Source organism: Passer montanus, unplaced genomic scaffold (assembly GCF_014805655.1).
Source record: "Passer montanus isolate IOZ18808 unplaced genomic scaffold, ASM1480565v1 scaffold154, whole genome shotgun sequence".
Lineage (NCBI taxonomy): Eukaryota > Metazoa > Chordata > Aves > Passeriformes > Passeridae > Passer > Passer montanus.
Window position 1 is genome coordinate 546,936 of NW_024362494.1, and position 18,416 is coordinate 565,351.

General features: G+C 65.3%; 1 protein-coding gene across 2 annotated transcripts; it reads right to left on the reverse strand.

Moving 5' to 3' along the window:
- Positions 1 to 2,801: 2,801 nt before the first annotated feature.
- On the reverse strand, positions 2,802 to 8,052 carry LOC120498920 (dnaJ homolog subfamily A member 1-like). Of its 2 annotated transcripts, XM_039702181.1 has the most exons (8): positions 7,942 to 8,052; positions 6,756 to 6,906; positions 6,489 to 6,687; positions 5,313 to 5,417; positions 5,004 to 5,231; positions 4,284 to 4,514; positions 3,665 to 3,765; positions 2,802 to 3,578 (listed from the first exon to the last, which is right to left on the reverse strand). In XM_039702181.1, the coding sequence occupies exons 1-8, from the start codon at positions 8,037 to 8,039 to the stop codon at positions 3,351 to 3,353; spliced, it is 1,341 nt and encodes a 446-aa protein (XP_039558115.1). In that variant the 5' UTR covers positions 8,040 to 8,052; the 3' UTR covers positions 2,802 to 3,350. The 2 variants fall into 2 exon arrangements, with proteins under 2 accessions (XP_039558115.1, XP_039558116.1); XM_039702182.1 differs by lacking the exon at positions 6,756 to 6,906 and having other exon boundaries at positions 7,942 to 8,007.
- Between the last annotated feature and the right edge of the window lie 10,364 nt (positions 8,053 to 18,416).

The window sequence follows — 18,416 nt, forward strand, 5'->3', positions numbered from 1 at the left end:
GCCGCTGCCCCCCGTTCCCTGCTCGGCTCCCCCAGAACGGGCCGGGACCCCCGGGGGCAGGGGGGGCACTGCCCCTCCGAGCGGTGAGGGGGATGGAGAAGGGATGGAGAAGGGAGCCAGGGCTCAGGGCTGGCTGCACCCCCACGCCCGAGCTGCGATCCTGCACCCCGGGAGCTCGTCCAGGAGCAGCGAGGGTGGAATTACACCTTCCCTGGGGAGGAGGAGGAGAACAGCAGGGGGAGGAAGGCTCCGGTATCTCCAGGTGGACGCTTGGCAGCCGCCCATCACCCCTGGCGCCATTCCCAGGGCCGTGTCCTGCCTCTCCCGAGGGTGGGCGCGGGACCCGGCCCCCTCCCCATTTCAGCCACGCGGCCCCGGAGACCCCGGGACCGCCGGGAGCCGCCGGTAATGGAATCCAGCCGCCCCCCCGGCCCCGAGGGCTTCCCCCCGCTGGAGGAATATCCGCTTTCCCCGAGAGCCCTGGGGACGGCTCCGGTTTGCCTCCGCCTGGGGGGATCGCTGGGGGCACCTCGAGAAATGGGGAGGGGGCTGGGGCTGCCTGCGCTCCCCCCACAGCGGCCCGGGGGTGCTGGGGGGGCTCCGGAGGGGCAGCGCGGGAGGTGCCCCCTCCCCGCAGCTCTCGGAACAAAAGCAAATTCCTCCAGCGGAGCTGGGCCGGGGGGGCCGTGAGTAACCCCAAAAGTGCTGCGGAGGCTGAGCCCCCCTCCCGCGGCTCCGCCTGGGTGGTGTGGAGGTCCCGGCGCCTCTAATCCGGCACTAATCCTCGCCGGTGACCCCGCTGCCCCCCGGGCTGGGGAGGGGGCCGGGCTGGCCCCTCGCCTTTCATCCGCGGAGACAAAGCGGGGCCCGGCCCCCTCCCCGCTCGGGGAATGAATGCCCGAGCCTGGGGGGCCCTGGCCCCTCACCCCGGAATTCTTGCGCGCATTTTCTGGAAGCAGGGGTTGGGCTGGGTGTGGGGGAGCTGGATCGCATCCCCCTCCCTGCTCCGTGCCGGAGCCATCGGGAGGGAGAGGAGGGGGCTCGGATCGGCCTGAAGCCAGAGGGGTGCGCTGGGCCGGGATGTCCCTGCGGGGGACAGGGGGACACGACAGCCTTGGGGGGGGGTCCCCCCACTCCGGTGACGCTGGGGATGGGGCAGAGGAGGGAGGCTGAGCTGCAGGAACAACCCCAGACACACAGATCCAGCCTGAGCCCAGCCAAGCTGTGCCTCCCAAGGGCTGGGGTCACCCCCCGGTCACCCCCAGACCCTCCGGGCCGGCTGCTGCCCAGCTCGGAGCCCACCCTGGATGGTCCAGGCTGGCTCTGAGGCATCAAAAACCACGCTGGGGCCAGGGAGGTGCCAGCCCCAGGGCCCCTCAGCTGCCCTCTCTCAGGACGTGTGACAAGCTTGGGGACCCTGCTCAGTGCCTGGCACACCTGGGGCACCACGCAGCCACGGTGCGCCGTGCCCAGGTGGGCTCTGGCACACGGCACAGGGCTCCTTGCACCAGCGTGGCGAGAGGGGTCCCTGCTCTGGGGGTGCCCCCATGCAGCCGGGGTGCCCCAGCGTCCCCGGGGTGTCCCCACGGCTCAGGGCAGCAGGGACGCTGACGCTGGGTGGCTCAGCAAGGCGTGGCGAGCCCCGGGGGACAGTGACTGTCACCTCCCAAGCGGCTTCAGCCCTCGCCGTGCCCGGCGGGCCGGGGGCTGGGCAGGATCCCCCCCTCCCCTCCCCTCCCACTCCCCTCGGCTGGCGGCCGGCCAGCATTGTTCTCCTTGCCTCCTCCTCCTCCTCCTCCTCTCCCCCTGCATGGGCAGCTGGCGCCGCAGCTTTCCTGGGTTCCAGGGGAGGGGGAGCCCCCAAGCCCAGCCCCACAGACCCCCCAGCCCGGGCTGCCCTGGGCAGGGGGGCTTCACCCCCATCCCACTGCGAGGGGAGTCGAGCCAGCAGCTCCATGTGGAGGGGGCAGGGGGGGTTGGGATGCAGCTGACCCCTCAGTAGGGTATTTTTTTTTGGGGGGGGCGGTTCCCCTTAACAGCTCGGCAGCCCAGCTCTGTGCCATGGCTGGAACCTGCCATGGGGGCTGAAAAAGGGGGGCTGGAGCTATTTTGGGGGGAGTCTGCCTCCATTGTGGGGTCTCCAGGGAGGCTGAGATGATGCAGAGGGTCCGGGAGGGTGAGTATTTTTTTTTTGGGGGGGGTTCCCCTTAACAGCTCGGCAGCCCAGCTCTGTGCCATGGCTGGAACCTGCCATGGGGGCTGAAAAAGGGGGGCTGGAGCTATTTTGGGGGGAGTCTGCCTCCATTGTGGGGTCTCCAGGGAGGCTGAGATGATGCAGAGGGTCCAGGAGGGTAAGTGGGGATGGGTTCTGGAAGTGACAGGGACAGGGTGAGGGACTGGGGGTGTGCAGGGGGTCAGGACTGTGGCAAGACAGGGCAGAGGGACACGGGGGGGTTGCAGGGCTGGCAAAGAGGGGAAAGGAAGTGGGACAGACCCTACCCAGGCTGGGGGTCTGTGTGTGTGCTCCCATGCTGCAGCAGCAGGAGCTGGGAGCAGCCGGGGGTAGGGGAAGGCGGGACCCGGCACCTCCCGGTTGTGTAAGGATGGGGAAACTGAGGCACACCCGAGATCAAAGCGGGGCAGAGTCACTGCCCCGGGGCTCCTGCTGCCCCACGCTCACCCCCACACCCTGGCCCACGCTCAGCCCCACACACCGAGTCGGGATTCGCGTTTAATGCCAAGTACAAAGTCACCACCCCCCCCTCCCCCAAAAAAAACAAAAAAAAGAAAAACTTCTAAAATTCTTCCAAAAATAAATTAAAGGGAAGGGACGGGTCCCCCCCAACCCCTCCTGTCCTGTGCAAAGAGAAAAGAGCCACCCCCTCTGCATCCCAGGCTCCAGTAAGGAAAGAAACGGGCAAAGCAAGGAGCTGGGGGCCCGGGCAGCAGGACCCCCCCAGTGTGGGGCTGGGAGTGGGGCACCCCCAGAGGGGCTGGGCACTTCCCCTCCTCCCCACACTGCCTCCAGCACAAGCTTAGCCCCACCACGGCAGATGGGGAAACTGAGGCAGGGGCAGCGGGTACCCCCTCCTCCTCCTCTCCAGTGCCCACCGGCCCCCCAAGCCCCCTGCCCGCGGCAGCCCCGGCGCTGGAGGCAGGGCAGGGGTCCCACCCGGCAGGGCAGGGGTCTCACCCGGCAGGGCAGGGGGGCTCTGCCGGCTCCCGGGGGGCCGGGGAAGGTGAAGTGCTGTCGGAAAGGCGACCCTATGTACATCCCTGAACGTGGTGGCTCCGCCAGCCCCCGGCCCTGCCCCCGCCCCCGGGGAGGGGGCTCCGGGCTCCCCTCCCCGCTATGAGGTCTGGCACTGAACGTGCTGCCTCATCCCGTCCTCGAAGTCATCCTCGTGATAGGCTTCCCCGGTGTAGGGCCGCCGGCCCGGCCCACCGTGAGCGCTGTAATCGCTGAGCTCCACCTCCTCCGTGTCCTCCGTGGCCATCACCTCCTCCTGCGGCGGGAAGAAGGCTTGCAGCTGCCGCAGGCGATCCGTGGGGAGCCAGCCGGGCTCGGGGAACTTCACCTGGCACCGGAGAGAGGATGTGAGATGCGGGAGGCAACGCGGGAAGGCCAGGAGTGGGAAATAGCAACTCCCGCTGCCCTGCTCACCTCGAACTGCAGGATGAGCTTTCCCTTCTGGAAGGGGCTCCTGTAGACAGGCATGCCCTCGTTGGGGATGCACTTCAGGTCCCCAGGCCGGATCACGTCACCTGAGGGAGGGAGATGAGGGTCACCCTGCTGTGCTGGCAGCTCCTGCTGTGACTGATGGGTCTCCTTGAGCCAGGGTTTATAAATCCCCAATCTCTTGGAGATTTTTATCACAGCCAAGATAGCTCAGCCACCTTAGAAGGCAGAACATCAGCAGGATGGCTTCTGCGGTGGTGTTGGAAACAGAAAAGTTTCGATAAAAGGCAAATTAACAAAACTGAGCCAGGTGCAAGAGGTTCTTGCTCCTGGTAAAACCTCCCACAAAAGGGATTATTTCTTTTGTTCTCTTCTGTTTCTAGTGAATTGCTTAGGCGGGACTTTTTGGCTCCTGTCCAGCTGGCTATCCTTAAGTCTGAGGTGAATTCCCCAGATCTATGAGGCATCTTTACCTCACTAAGGAGAAACACGTGTAGGTTTTTTTCCTTTTTAAGAAGACAAAGGATAGTTTTGTCACTCCATCAACAGGGGGCACATTCCTATAGCGCTGTGTCACTGCCAGGTGCATCCCGAGCCCCCTCACCTGGCGGGGAGGACACGAGCAGGGTGCGGTTGTCCAGGGTGTGGATCACCTGCCTGCACCCACACAGGGCGTCTGCCAGGCTGATCTCCCTCCTAACAATGAGGTCGTCGCCGCTGCGCCGGAAAACAGGATGTTCCTTCTGATCCAGGACAATGATGATGTCCCCGGGCTCCAGGCCGGGCACCTGGTCCCCCTCCTCGTGGAAGGTGATTTTCTGCCCGTCCTTCATGCCTGTGAGGAGGGCACAGAAAGCTCAGAGCCCGTGTGGCACCTCGGGGTGACCCTGCTTGCTGCAGCATTTCTCTTCACAGAGAAAAGCAAGGCACAGTTCTCCCCAGGAACACTTCTGGGTTTCACATTCTCTGAACATCAGAGAAAGAAAAGACAGTTCCTACCACTTGCTGTGCCTGTGTTGTGCCAAAGCAGAATGCAATATGGAGATTGTTTACCCGAAGTGAGGATGTTTTGTTTCCTTGGCCAATTAGGGCCAAGTGAGTGTGTGTGTGTGTCTGGGACTGTCATGAGAGAATCAGAGAGAAGTGCAGCTCTGTGCACTTGTGAGCAAGGCTGAGTGCCAGACAGATTCAGTTTAGATGCAATGTATGCAATATAGTATAATAAAGTAATTATTTAGCCTCCTGATAAGTTGGAGAGGCACTGTTCTCTCTCCCCACGTCGGAGCTGCCCTTGTTTCGATGCCGGCTCCTGCTCCTGGCTCACCTTTATCCAGGTGCACGCTGAGGATCTTCTTCTCCCGCACCACCTTGCGGCCGTTGCAGGTGAGGCAGCAGTCCCGGGGCCGGATCCACTCGCCCTGGCCCTGGCACTGGGAGCACACGGTCTGGATCTGCTGGATCATGCTGGGCCCCAGCTGGTGGATGCGAACCTCCATGCCCGAGCCGTGGCACTTGGGGCACCTTCTCTGGGCGCCCTCCCGCACCCCGCAGCCTGTGCCGAGGGGGGCAGGGGGTCAGACGGGGGGTAGGGGGTGCTGGGGTGGCCCCCCGGCCCCTGCAGCCCCTCACTCACCTCCACACTTGCGGCAGATGATGTTTTTCTGCAGGGACAGCTTGCGTGTGGAGCCGTTGTACAGATCCTCCAGTGACACCGAGAGCTGGTGCACCACTGTCTTCCCTGGGCACGGGGAGAGCCTGCCTCAGCACCAGCCACGTGCCACCCCCCGTGCCACGGCCAGGCAGCCTCTGCACACCACTCAGGCTCTCCAGGTGAGCCAGTCCTGCTCCTTCCTCAAGGACAGAGGCAGGGACAGGGACAGGGATGGATTCACTCCAAGCCTGGATGCTGCCGGCTGCCCTGGGGCACTGCCGGGTCCCCAGCTGGGCAGGGCACAGCTCCCACGCCAGGGCTGCCAGCCACCCCCAGCTGCTCCAGCTGGAGTGGCTGGGGATGACTCCCTCGGCCTCCTAATTGCCCTGCAATTAACTCGTGCCACCTCAGCAAGAAGCCGTGGCGAGTCACCGTGTCCCTGTGACCCGGGCCCAAGGCATCCCCACAGTCACCGGGCTGGCCCCGGCCCCGCGTCCTGCTGCCACCCCCGGGGCCACTCGGGTGACTCAGCCCCAGCCCCGGGCACGGGGACGGCGGGGGAAAGCCGGGACAGGGACAGGGAAGGGCTCTTTGAAGAGAGGCAGGTGGAGAAAGTAATGAGGGTGGTGAGGAGCTGCAGCGGGCTGAGCCGCAGGGGCAGAGACAGCCTGGGGGGCACGGCTGCATCCCCGAGCCAGTGCCATGCTGGGCACAGCCTCCTGTCATGCCAAGGTTCCAGGAAGGCTGTCACTCCTGAGACGGCTCTGTGCTGGGCACCAGCACTGACACACGGGGTCCCAGCAGGTCTGTGACCCCCCAGCCAATGTCACACTGCATTTGGGTGCCAGCCCCCTCCCAGTCACGCTTCCCAGCGGTGCCTTGTCCTCCAAACCAGTGCTGTGGTGGGCACCAACCCCCTCCCACCAAGAGGTGCCAGCAGGTTTGCCACTTTCTCACCTTGCTGGGCACCAGCCCCCTCCCACCAAGAGATCCCAGCAGGTTTGTCACCTCCTGTCACCTCCTGAGTGAGGTGCTGGGCACCAGCCCCCTCCCACCAAGAGGTCCCAGCAGGTTTGTCACCTTCTCACCTTGCTGGGCATCAGCCCCCTCCCACCCACCCCAGGGTCACGGCGAGTCCCTCACCCCCTCGCCCCTCACCTCTCCTGTCTGCCCGGCCACGCATCCTCACTCCCCCTCCAAAGAAGAGGTCGAAGATGTCCATGGGGGAGCCGAAGCCGCTGCCACCCCCGCGGCCACCCAGGCCACCTTCCTTCATGGCCCGCTCGCCGCCGCGGTCGTAGAGCGCCCGTTTGTGGGCGTCCGACAGCACCTCGTAGGCCTGGGAGATCTGCTTGAACTGCGGAGGGGAGAGGGGGGTCAGGGGGGCCAGGCTGGCCTTGGGGGGTGCTGGGGGGCTGCACCTACCCGCTCGCCCTCGCTGGGGTTCTTGTCGGGGTGGTAGCGCAGTGCCAGGCGCCGGTATGCCCGCTTGATCTCGTCCAGGCTGGCGCCCGGCCGCACGCCCAGCAGGTCGTAGTAGCCCGTCTCCTTCACCATCTTCCCGTGCTGTGACGTGCTGGGACAGGACGCGGCCGTGAGCCTGGCACTGCCACCCAGCCCGGAGCTCCGCGTGACCCGTGACACCCCGACATGGGCAGGGACAGCCCCCCAAAACCCCGCTGAGCCCTGCTGTATCCCCACCTCGCAGTGGGACAGGGGGTGGTGACGGCAACAGCGCGACAGCCAGACCCCACACGGGGCTGGGGGATGAACCCCAAGTCCCGTCCCCCCAAAAAGGCTCTGACCCCTGTTCTCCCTCACGCACAGCCCTGCCCCAAGTGTCCCCCCCCAGCAGCAGCAGCATCCCGCGGGTGACAGGGGATGTCCCAGCCGGTGACAGCCCGCTCCGCGGGGTCAGCCAGGCACCGCACGGGGGTCCGGCCAGCAGGGCCGGTCTCGGGGGTGCCCCGTGCCCTCCCGGGCCGTGTGTCGCAGCCGATAAGCCCCGCGTGGGGTGCGGACAGGTTTATCTCGCGGGGGGACGCGGGGAGCGGCCGTGACCCACGCGCGGTCAATAACCGCGCCCCGCTGCGGAGCGGCTCCCCCGGGGAGCGCCGCCGGCTCCGACCCGCCCCGGGCCGGCTCCAGCGCGGGATCCCCGCGGCCGGAGCGGGGTCAGTGCCCCGGGACCCTCGGGGCCGAGGCTGGGGCAGGGTCGGTGCAAGGCAGGAGCCCGTGCGGTGCGGCTCGGGAGGCAGTGACGCGGTGACACCGCGCTCACACCGCACAGCGGTGCGGCGGAGCGGAGCCGAGCGCGGCGCTCCCGGAGGAGCGGTCCCCTCAGAGCCCCTCAGAGCCCCGCAGGCCCTCAGCTCATCCCGGGAGCCCCTCAGCGCTGCGCGGGCCGGGCCCGCCGCTGACACGGCGGTGTTTTGGGGGGTCCCAGGGGATGTTCGGGGGGTCCCAGCTGGTCACAGGGAGGATCCTGGAGGTCCCAGATGGTCACCGGCTCCTGCCGGGGGTCGGGGCAGCTCGGGGGGGAGCTCGGGGGGTCGCTCGGGGGGTCCCGGGGGTCGCGGCGGGGTCCCGGGGCCGCCCCCCCCTCACTCACCGCCGCCGCCGCTCCGCCGCCGTCTCCGAACTCTCTGGAAGCCGCGGGCACGCCCACCGCGATGACCCCGCCCCCTCCGCGCCGCACGCCGCGCCCATTGGTGGAAACGCCCTGCTCCGCCCGCCCATCACCTTGCGGGCCCGGCGCTGATTGGTTGTGGGGGCGGTCTTTGCCAGCTGGCGAGGCGGGGAGCCGCTTCGCCTCGCGATTGGCTGAGACGGCGGCCGGGCCTGGCCTCAGGGTTGACTCCTTGCGTCCCAGATGGTCACAGAGGGGTTCTGAGGGGAATTCTGGGGGTCCCAATGCGGGTAACCAGGGGAAGGAATCATGGGGATCCTTGGGGGGTCCCGGGGGGTCCCCTGGCAGCCCCAGTTCCTTTGTGGGGTGGTCCCAGGGGGGTCCTGGGGAGGATCCTGGGGGTCCCGTGAGGAAGAGCTGGCGAGGCGGGGAGCCGCTTCGCCTCGCGATTGGCTGAGACGGCGGCCGGGCCTGGCCTCAGGGTTGACTCCTTGTCTCTGATTGGCTGGAAGCGGGAGCCAATCAGAGGGAGGAGCGGGCAATGCGGTGCCGCGGGCGTCCGGCAGGGGGCGCGCGGGGCGCGCGGAGGGCGGGGCAAGGGGCGGGGCCAAGGAAAGGGGTGGGGCCAAACCAACATAATGAGATGTGGGCGTGGTCTGGTGGGTGGGGGGACATGGGGGTGACGCTGGCAGCGTTTGGGGGGCGCTGGGCTGGGGGCACAGGGATTTCTGGGCGGGCTGAGGGGTCACGGGCCAGGCTCGAGGTGCTCCCGGGGGTTTTGGGGGGTCCCGGGGGTGTTCGGGGGGTCCCAGCTGGTCACGGGGAGGATCCTGGAGGTCCCAGATGGTCACAGAGGGGTTCTGAGTGGAATTCTGGGGGTCCCAATGCGCAGCCCCAGTTCCTTTGTGGGGTGGTCCCAGGGGGGTCCTGGGGAGGATCCTGGGGGTCCCGTGAGGAAGGAATCACAGGGAGTCCTTGGGGGGTCCCGGGGGGTCCCCTGGCAGCCCCAGTTCCTTTGTGGGGTGGTCCCAGGGGGGTCCTGGGGAGGATCCTGGGGGTCCCGTGAGGAAGGAATCACAGGGAGTCCTTGGGGGGTCCCGGGGGGTCCCCTGGCAGCCCCAGTTCCTTTGTGGGGTGGTCCCAGGGGGGTCCTGGGGAGGATCCTGGGGGTCCCGTGAGGAAGGAATCACAGGGAGTCCTTGGGGGGTCCCGGGGGGTCCCCTGGCAGCCCCAGTTCCTTTGTGGGGTGGTCCCAGGGGGGTCCTGGGGAGGATCCTGGGGGTCCCGTGAGGAAGGAATCACAGGGAGTCCTTGGGGGGTCCCGGGGGGTCCCCTGGGCAGCCCCAGTTCCTTTCTGGGTGGTCACAAGGGGGTCCCCGGAGCTCTGGGGGTCCTAAAAGGTTGATGGGGGGGCCTGGGGAGCTCACAGCGAGGGTGGGGGGCCCTGGGAGGGTCTCTGCTCTCCCCTCCCCATGCCCTGGGGGTGCCCAGCAGAGCCTTTTGGGGGTGCCTGGCTGTGCTCCCCCTCCCCAAATGGGTTTTGTTTGGCAGGAGGGGGGCCAAGAGCGGGGAGGGGTCTGAACTGGGGGGGCTGAACTGGGGAAGCAGGGTCTGCCTTGGGGGGCAGGGGGCAGAACTGGGGCTGGGGTCTGAACTGGGGTCTGGGGTCTGTCCAGGGGTAAGAAATGGGGGCTGGAATTTGAACTGGGGGGGAAGAATTGGGGTCAGGGGTCTGAACCAGGGGACAGAACTGGGGACTGGGGTCTGCTCAGGGGTAAGAACTGGGGGTCTGGGGTCTCTCCAGGGGTCAGAATTTTGGTCAGGGTCTCTCCAGGGGTCAGAACTGGGGTCTGGGGTCTGCTCAGGGGGAAGAACTGGGAGACTGGGGTCTGAACTGGGGGTCTGGGGTCTCTCCTGGGGTCAGAACTGGGGGGGCTGGGGTCTCTCCAGGGGTAAGAAATGGGGGCCTGGGGTATGGCCAGGGGTAAGAACTGGGGGCTGGGGTCTTTCCATGGGTCAGAACTGGGGTCTGGGGTCTCTCCAGGGGTCAGAACTGAGGGCTGGGGTCTCTCCAGGGATCAGAATTTTGGTCAGGGTCTCTCCAGGGGTCAGAACTGGGGTCTGGGGTCTGCTCAGGGGGAAGAACTGGGAGACTGGGGTCTGAACTGGGGGTCTGGGGTCTCTCCTGGGGTCAGAACTGGGGGGGCTGGGGTCTCTCCAGGGGTAAGAACTGGGGGCTGGGGTCTCTCCATGGGTCAGAATTGGGGTCTGGGGTCTCTCCAGGGGTCAGAACTGGGGTCTGGGGTCTCTCCAGGGTCCGGGATCCCCCCCTTTCCCTTTGTCCCCGCTCGGGGGGGCTCTGGGGGGTCGTGGCCTCCTCTCCAGGGGGAGGGGGAGGATTCCGGGGGCTCCGGTGGGTTTGGGCTGCCGGGACCCCCGCCCCTCCCGGGGGTCCTGCAGGGGTCGGTCCCCCCTCCCCAGGTGAAACTCGAGCCCCGGCGGCAGCTGCTGCCCCGAGCCCGGCAGCTGCGCCCGGAATGCCGGGGAATTCCCGGGGAGCCGGAGGGGCCGGGCACCGGGAACGGGGAACGGGGATGGGGAATGGGGAATGGGGAACGGGGAACTGGGAATGGGGAATGGGGAATGGGGAATGGGGAACTGGGAATGGGGAATGGGGAATGGGGAACTGGGAATGGGGAACGGGGATGGGGAATGGGCTCCCCAAACTGGGAATAGAGCCCCCAAACTGGGAATGGAGCCCCCAAACTGGGACTGGAGCCCCCAAACTGGGACTGGAGCCCCAAACTGGGAATAGAGCCCCCAAACTGGGAATGGAGCCCCCAAACTGGGAATAGAGCCCCCAAACTGGGACTGGAGCCCCCAAACTGGGAATAGAGCCCCCAAACTGGGAATGGAGCCCCCAAACTGGGACTGGAGCCCCCAAACTGGGACTGGAGCCCCAAACTGGGACTGGAGCCCCAAACTGGAAATAAAGCCCCAAACTGGGAATGGGCTCCCCAAACGGGGACTGGAGCCCCCAAACTGGGACTGGAGCCCCAAACTGGGAGTGGAGCTCCCAGCCCCCCTGTGGCAGCTGTTGGGGACGAGGGGCTGGAGCCAAGGGCCCTTCCTGTCCCTGTCCCCTCCTGTCCCTTCCTGTCCCCTCCGGGCGGTGACTCAGGGCTGGCTGTGTCACATCCTGGCCCCAGCACGTGCCCCCGGCCTGGCACCGTGCCCACCCCTCCCCTGGGCACCGGGAGCGGCTCCTGGGGGCTCAGCTTTGGCACAGGGGGCAGGGCCAGCCCCGGGGGTGGCACGGCCCCCTTGTCCCAGTGCCACCTCCACCCTCGCTGTGCCCAGCCCTGGTGTCCCCCAGCGTGGGGGGATTGTCCCAAAATCGGGGAGGGGGGGTCTGGGGGGGCTTCTCCTGTCCCCGTCCTCGGCTCAGCCCCATCCTGGCTGTGGCTGGATGAGAAGGGAAACTGAGGCACGGGGCTGGTGTGTGGGAGGCAGCTGGGGATTTTCCCTTTCCCGTGTGCCCGTGTGCCACACCCTGTGTCTGTGTCCCACATTCTGGGGACACAGACCTGTGCCACACCCATGTGCCACCCCCCGTGTGCCCGTGTGCAATCCCGTGTCCCTCTGCCACACCCCGAGTGCTCCTGTGCCACATCTCATGTCACTGTGCCACCCCCCGTGTCCCTGTGCCACACCCTGTGTCCCCCTCTGCCACACCCATGTGCCACACCCCATGCCCTTGTGCCAATCCCGTGTGCCCTGTGCCACACCGGTGTCTCTGTGCCACACTCTGAGTGCTCCTGTGCCACATCTCATGTCCCTGTGCCACCCCCTGTGTCCCTGTGCCACGCCCATTCCCATGTGTCACACCCCGAGTGCTCCTGTGCCACCCCTGTGTCCCTGTGCCACACCCATGTGCCACACCCTGTCCCTGTGCCACACCCCATGCCCGTGTGCCAATCCTGTGTGCCCATGTGCCACACCCATGTCCCTGTGCCACACCCATGTCCCTGTGCCATCCCCCGTGTCCCTGTGCCACCTCCCGGGCTGGCATTGCCGTGCCAGGGCAGCCCCGGGGCTCTCGGGGGGTCTGGGTCACTCTGAGTGCTCCTGTGCCACATCTCATGTCCCTGTGCCACCCCCTGTGTCCCTGTGCCACACCCCGAGTGCAACCCCTGTGTCCCTGTGCCACGCCCATTCCCATGTGTCACACCCCGAGTGCTCCTGTGCCACCCCTGTGTCCCTGTGCCACACCCATGTGCCACACCCTGTCCCTGTGCCACACCCCATGCCCGTGTGCCAATCCTGTGTGCCCATGTGCCACACCCATGTCCCTGTGCCACACCCATGTCCCTGTGCCATCCCCTGTGTCCCTGTGCCACACCCTGTGTCCCCCTCTGCCACACCCATGTGCCACACCCCATGCCCTTGTGCCAATCCCGTGTGCCCTGTGCCACACCCATGTCCCTGTGCCACACCCATGTCCCTGTGCCATCCCCCGTGTCCCTGTGCCACCTCCCGGGCTGGCATTGCCGTGCCAGGGCAGCCCCGGGGCTCTCGGGGGGTCTGGGTGGGGGGGGCTGTTCCCTGTGCCCCCACTTTGGGGAGGTCACGGGGCAGGGGTGGGCTCAGGGCTGGGCTGGGCAGCAGGAATGGGGGGGTCACCCCAGGGACGGGAAATTGTCACCCAAAGGATGAGAAATCGTCACTCAAATGATGGGAAATTGTCACCCCAGGAACGGGAAATTGTCACCCCAGGGATGGGAAATTGTCACCCAAAGGATCCGAAATCATCTCCTGAGGAGCAGGAAATTGTCACCCAAAGGATGGGAAATCATCATCACCTCAGAGATGGGAAATCATCACCCAAACGATGAGAAATCGTCACTCAAATGATGGGAAATTGTCACCCCAGGGATGGGAAATCATCACCCAAAGGATCCGAAATCATCTCCTGAGGAGCAGGAAATTGTCACCCAAAGGATGGGAAATCATCATCACCTCAGAGATGGGAAATCATCACCCAAAGGATGAGAAATCGTCACTCAAATGATGGGAAATTGTCACCTCAGGGATGGGAAATTGTCACCCCAGGGATGGGAAATCGTCACCCAAAGGATGGGAAATCATCTCCCCAGGAATGGGGGCACTGATCCAGAGGGAATAATTTCCCTAGGAACGGGAAATCATCTCCTGAGGAATGGGAAATCATCTCCCCAGGAAAGGGAAATCATCTCCTGAGGAATGGGAAATTGTCACCCAAAGGATGGGAAATGATCTCAGGAACAGAAAATTCACCCCAGGGATGGGAGATCATCAGCCCAGGGATGGGGGCATTGATCCAGGGGGAATCATCAGCCCGGGGATGGGAAATCATCCCCCCAGGAAGGGGAAATCATCTCCTGAGGAATGGGAAATTGTCACCCCAGGGTGGGAAATTGTCACCCCAGGGATGGGGGCACTGATCCAGAGGGAATCATCGTCCCAGGAATGGGAAGTTGTCACCCCAGGAACGGGAAATTGTCACCCCAGGAACGGGAAATCATCTCCTGAGGAATGGGAAATCATCTCCCCAGGAATGGGAAGTTGTCACCCCAGGGTGGGAAATTGTCACCCCAGGGATGGGGGGCAATGATCCAGGAGGAATCCTCACCCCAGGAATGGGGGAACGTTGCCCCAGGGGGAATTTGTGCCCCCAGGAATGGAAACACCACCCTGGGGGGGTGAATCAGCTGGGAACGGGAAAGCACCCCAGAATTGGGGTGCATCACCCCGGGATTCGGGGTGCACTGTCCCAGGAATTGGGGTGCATTGTCCCAGGGATCGGGGTGCATCACTCCGGGATTCGGGGTGCACTGTCCCAGAATCGAGGTACATTGTCCCAGAATCGGGGTACATTGTCCCAGGAACTGGGGTGCATTGTCCCAAAATCGGGGTGCATCACCCGGAATCGGGGCACACGGTCCCAGAATCGGGGTGCACTGTCCCCGGGATTAGGGTGCACTGTCCCAGGGATTGGGGTGCAGATCCCAGAACCGGGGTGCACTGTCCCAGAATCGGGGTGCACTGTCGCAGGGATTGGGGTGCATTGTCCCAAAATCGGGGTGCATCACCCGGAATCGGGGCACACGGTCCCAGAATCGGGGTGCATCTCCCCAGGGATTGGGGTGCATTACTCCAAGGGTGCACTATCCCAGAACCGGGGTGCACTGTCCCAGGGATTGGGGTGCATCACTCCTGAGAGCTGCATCACCCGGAATGGGGGTACCTTGTCCCGGAATTGGGGTGCACTGTCCCAGGGATTGGGGTGCACTGTCGCAGGGATTGGGGTGCATCACTCCTGGGAGCTGCATCACCCGGAATGGGGGTACCTTGTCCCGGAATTGGGGTGCACTGTCCCAGGGATCGGGGTACAATCACTCCGGGGGTGCTGTGTCCCAGGGATTGGGGTGCACTGTCCCAGAATCGGGGTGCAGAACCGGGGTGCAGACCCCAGAAGCGGGGTGCAGACCCCAGAACCGGGGTGCACCTGTGCCACACCCTGTGTCCCCCTCTGCCACACCCATGTGCCACACCCCATGCCCTTGTGCCAATCCCGTGTGCCCTGTGCCACACCGGTGTCTCTGTGCCACACTCTGAGTGCTCCTGTGCCACATCTCATGTCCCTGTGCCACCCCCTGTGTCCCTGTGCCACGCCCGCTGACGGACGGCCCCAGGCGCGCATTCCCCGCGGGGCTGCCCCGGGCTCGGCCCCCGCAGCTGCCGCCCGGCCGGGGCACGGCCGCTCCGCGGGGTCACGGCCCGGCAGCTGCGCGGCCCCGAGCCGGCCCGGGGCTGATTTTATCCCTCGGCAGCTATTCCCGGCTCTGACCCGGGTGAAGGGCGGGCCAGGGGGTGCCCGAGCCGCCTCCCTGCCCTCGGCGCGTCCCTGGAGGTGCCACATGAAGGGACGGTGATGCCACCCTGGGGGTGGCCCACAGCCCTGCTCTGCTGTCCCGTGGGCATTTTGGGGTCCCTGTTTTGGTCCCCACCGTGCACCCCCCTCGACAGCAGCCCCGGCCCTCTGCATCCCCAAGGGCTCGTTTTGGGGAGGGGGAGCGGGGGCTGCCCTCGCCCCTCCCGCTGTATTTTTAGTCCTTTCCTTATAAGGTTCCCACGAATTTTGGGAGCTGAGAGAGGAATGAAGTCATCGCTGAGGTCACCCCGCCTCTCCCCCCCTCCCTCACCCCACAGGGAGCTTTTTGTGCGGCCTCCATTGAAAATCCCCTGCCCGGGCTGGGAGGAAACAAAACCCTTCCCTGGCTGGCGGGGGGCCAGGCTGCGGGGGGCTCCCAAAGCTCCAGCCCAGCAACAATCGGCAGCTGTACCCCCAGGACCCCCCTCTGCACACTCCCGTGGTCCCCGGTGTGAGCAGGGTTGGAGTGCAGGGAGCTTGAACTGCTCTTTCCAGCCCCCCCAAAATCAGCGTGGTCCCCAAAATCTGCCTGGGGGTGGCACAGCCCCTGGAATGCCCGGCTTGGCTCTGATGGAGTTTGGGGCTGGGGGAGCTGCAGCCCCAGCCAGGGTGGCCGTGGGGTGACCCAGGCACCTGTGTCCCCCCCAGGTCACATTTGGAACCCCCAGGGTCACGTTTGGTCCCCCCCAGGATCACATTTAATTCTCCCAGGGTCATGTTTGGTCCTCCCAGGGTAATTTTTGGTCCCCCCAGGGTCGTGTTTGGTCCCCCCAGGGTCATGTTTGGTCCCCCCAGGTCACGTTTGGTCCCCCCAGGGTCGTGTTTGGTCCTGCTGTGGTCACACAGTGCTGAGGGACAGCCCAGGTCCCACTGGGAAAACTCCTGATCCCACTGAGGACACACTTCATCCCCTGAGGGACATCCTTCATCCCACTGGGAACAGGCTGGGTGACACCAGGGACACACTCTGTCCTGCTGGGGACACACTCTGTCCTGTTGGAGACACATTTGGTCCCACCAATGACACCCCTGGTCCTGCTGGGACGCACTCAATCCCTTTGGGGACACTCTATCCCATCAGTGACACCTTTCATTTTGTTGGGACACACTGAGTCCCTTTGGGGACATTCTCAGTCCTGTTGGGGACACATTTGGTCCCACCAGTGACACCCTTGCTCCTGCTGGGACACTCTTGGTCCTGTTGTGGACACCCTCTGTCATATTGGGGACACTCTCAGTCCTTTTGGGGACACTCAATCCTGTTGAGGACACTCTCAGTCCTGCTGGGGACACTCTCAGTCCTGCTGGGGACACTCTCAGTCCTTTTGGGGACACTCAATCCTGTTGGGGACACTCTCGCTGCTGCTCCCGTCCCGCACAGCCCCCGGGCCCTCCCCACACCCGCAGTTTCTCCCTCCTCTGCAGCCCCCGCGCATCCCAAAATCCCCGGCGATTTCCCCCATCCCCCTCGGCTGACTCCGAGCTTTGGGCCCTTCCTCCCCTCCTCCTCCTCCTCCTCCTGCTGGCGGAGGAAGGGGCTCCCCCTCCCCCGCCATCTGTCCCCCCCATCGCGCTGTCAGCAGCGGCTGGAATGCGCATTCATTGCGGGAGGAATGTCGCTGTCACCCCCCGCACGGCCCGGCCTGGCCCGAGCCATCTCCTCCTGCTCCTCAGCATCCTCCACCCCCTCCCCGGGACCCCCCCAGCTTTGGGGACCCCTCGGGGGGCTCCGGGCGCTGCTGCCGGGCTGACGCTGCCCAGGCAGCCGAGGTGTGATGGAACGCAGGCTCGGCGCCTGATTAAACCCATCAGAAGGGGATTTTTTATTTATTTCTTTTTTTTTCTTACGGTGTTTGGATCCGTCGGAGTTTCACCTTAAAAGGAATGTGTCGCCTTCGGGCCGGGGGTTTCGGGAGGAAGGCACCTCAGTGTCGGGCTCTTATCGGTTCTGGCTCGGAGCATCCCCGGGCACGGGAAGCACCGAGCTAAATCTGGCACGGGACGAGCCGGGCGGGCAGCGATGCCGAGCACACCCGTGGGGGCGAGGCTGGCGGGTGCCAGCCGTGCCAGGGCCACCCGAGCCAGCGTGTGCCCTGTCCCGCTGTGCCCAGCCCTTTGCCCGGCATAAAGGAGCCCGTTCTTCGGCTGCGCGCTGATTTATGCGGCTCTCCCCACGCCCGGCTGCACAACGCGGCGATTGAACCCCCCCCAGCTCTCCGGAGCCCACCGCCCTCCGGCTCAGGGGGTCCCCAGGGGGTCCCGGAGGCTCTCAGGGCTGGGATGTGCGGGTTGAACCGCGGGCAGCCTGCCCGCAGCGGGCAGGAGCGGCGGCTGGCACTGGGTGGCACGGGCTGGCATCCCGGCCGCTCCTGCTGGCAAACCGGGAGGAAACTGGGGGAGCTCCTGGGCAGCAGCGAGCCTTGAGGGGCGTCTGTGGAGCCCCGGGGATGGGGGAGCATCGCCTCGGGGGGTGACAGCGGTCTGGGGGTGGGGGAGCATCGCACGGGGATGGGGTCTGTAACCCCAGGGGGCTGCATCGACCTGGGGATGGGGGAGAATCCTCCTGGGGGCATCGCCCTGGGATGGGGGAACATCTCTGAGGGCATTGTCCTGGGGGGCTTCATCACCCTGGGAGGCCACCACACCACCCTGGGAATGGGGGAACATCTGCTGGGGGCATCACCCTGGGAATGAAGGAACATCTCCTGGGGGCATTGCCCTGGGAATGAAGGAACATCTCCTGGGGGCATTGCCCTGGGGGGCTTCATCACCCTGGGAATGGGGGAGCATCTCCTGGGGGCATCACCCTGGGAATGGGAAAACATCTCCTTGGGGGCTTCATCATCCTGGGAATGGGAGAACCTTCTCTTTGGGGCATTGCCCTGGGGGCTGCATCACCCTGGGAATGGGAGAACACCCTCCTGGGGGTATTGCCCTGGGGATGGGGAAACATCTCCTGGGGGCTTCATCATCCTGGGAATGGGGGAACACCACCCCTAAGGGCATTGCTCTGGGGGCCACACCACCCTGGGAATGGAGGAGCATCTCCTGGGGGCATTGCCTTGGCATAGGGGAACATCTCCTGGGGGCATTGTCCTGGGGGCTGCATCAGCCTCAGGGGTGCATCATCCTGGGAGTGGAGTAACACCCTCCCACATCTCCTGGGGGCCACAACACCCTGGGAATGGAGTAACATCTCCTGGGGGCATTGCCCTGGGGGGCTGCATCACCCTGGGAATGGGGGAACATCCCCCTGGGGCTGCATCATCCTAGGAATGGGGGGACACTCCCCTAGGGGCATTGCCCTGGGGACCACACCACCCTGGGAATGGAGGAGCACCTCCTGGGGGCATTGCCTTGGAATAGGGGAACATCTCCTGTGGGCATTGTCCTGGGGGCTGCATCAGCCTCAGGGGTGCATCATCCTGGGAGTGGAGTAACACCCTCCCGGGGGCATCACCCTGGGAATGGAGAAGCATCCCCT

Bases quoted from the DNA above. Each gene is read 5' to 3' on its own strand.
- LOC120498920 (XM_039702181.1), bottom strand. From the start codon at position 8,039: ATGGGCGCGGCGTGCGGCGCGGAGGGGGCGGGGTCATCGCGGTGGGCG. The intron at 6,907-7,941 runs GTGAGTGAGGGG...GTCCTGTCCCAG, and splicing joins GCGGCGGAGCGGCGGCGGCG to CACGTCACAGCACGGGAAGA. The intron at 3,766-4,283 runs GTGAGGGGGCTC...TCCCTCCCTCAG, and splicing joins GCTCGTGTCCTCCCCGCCAG to GTGACGTGATCCGGCCTGGG.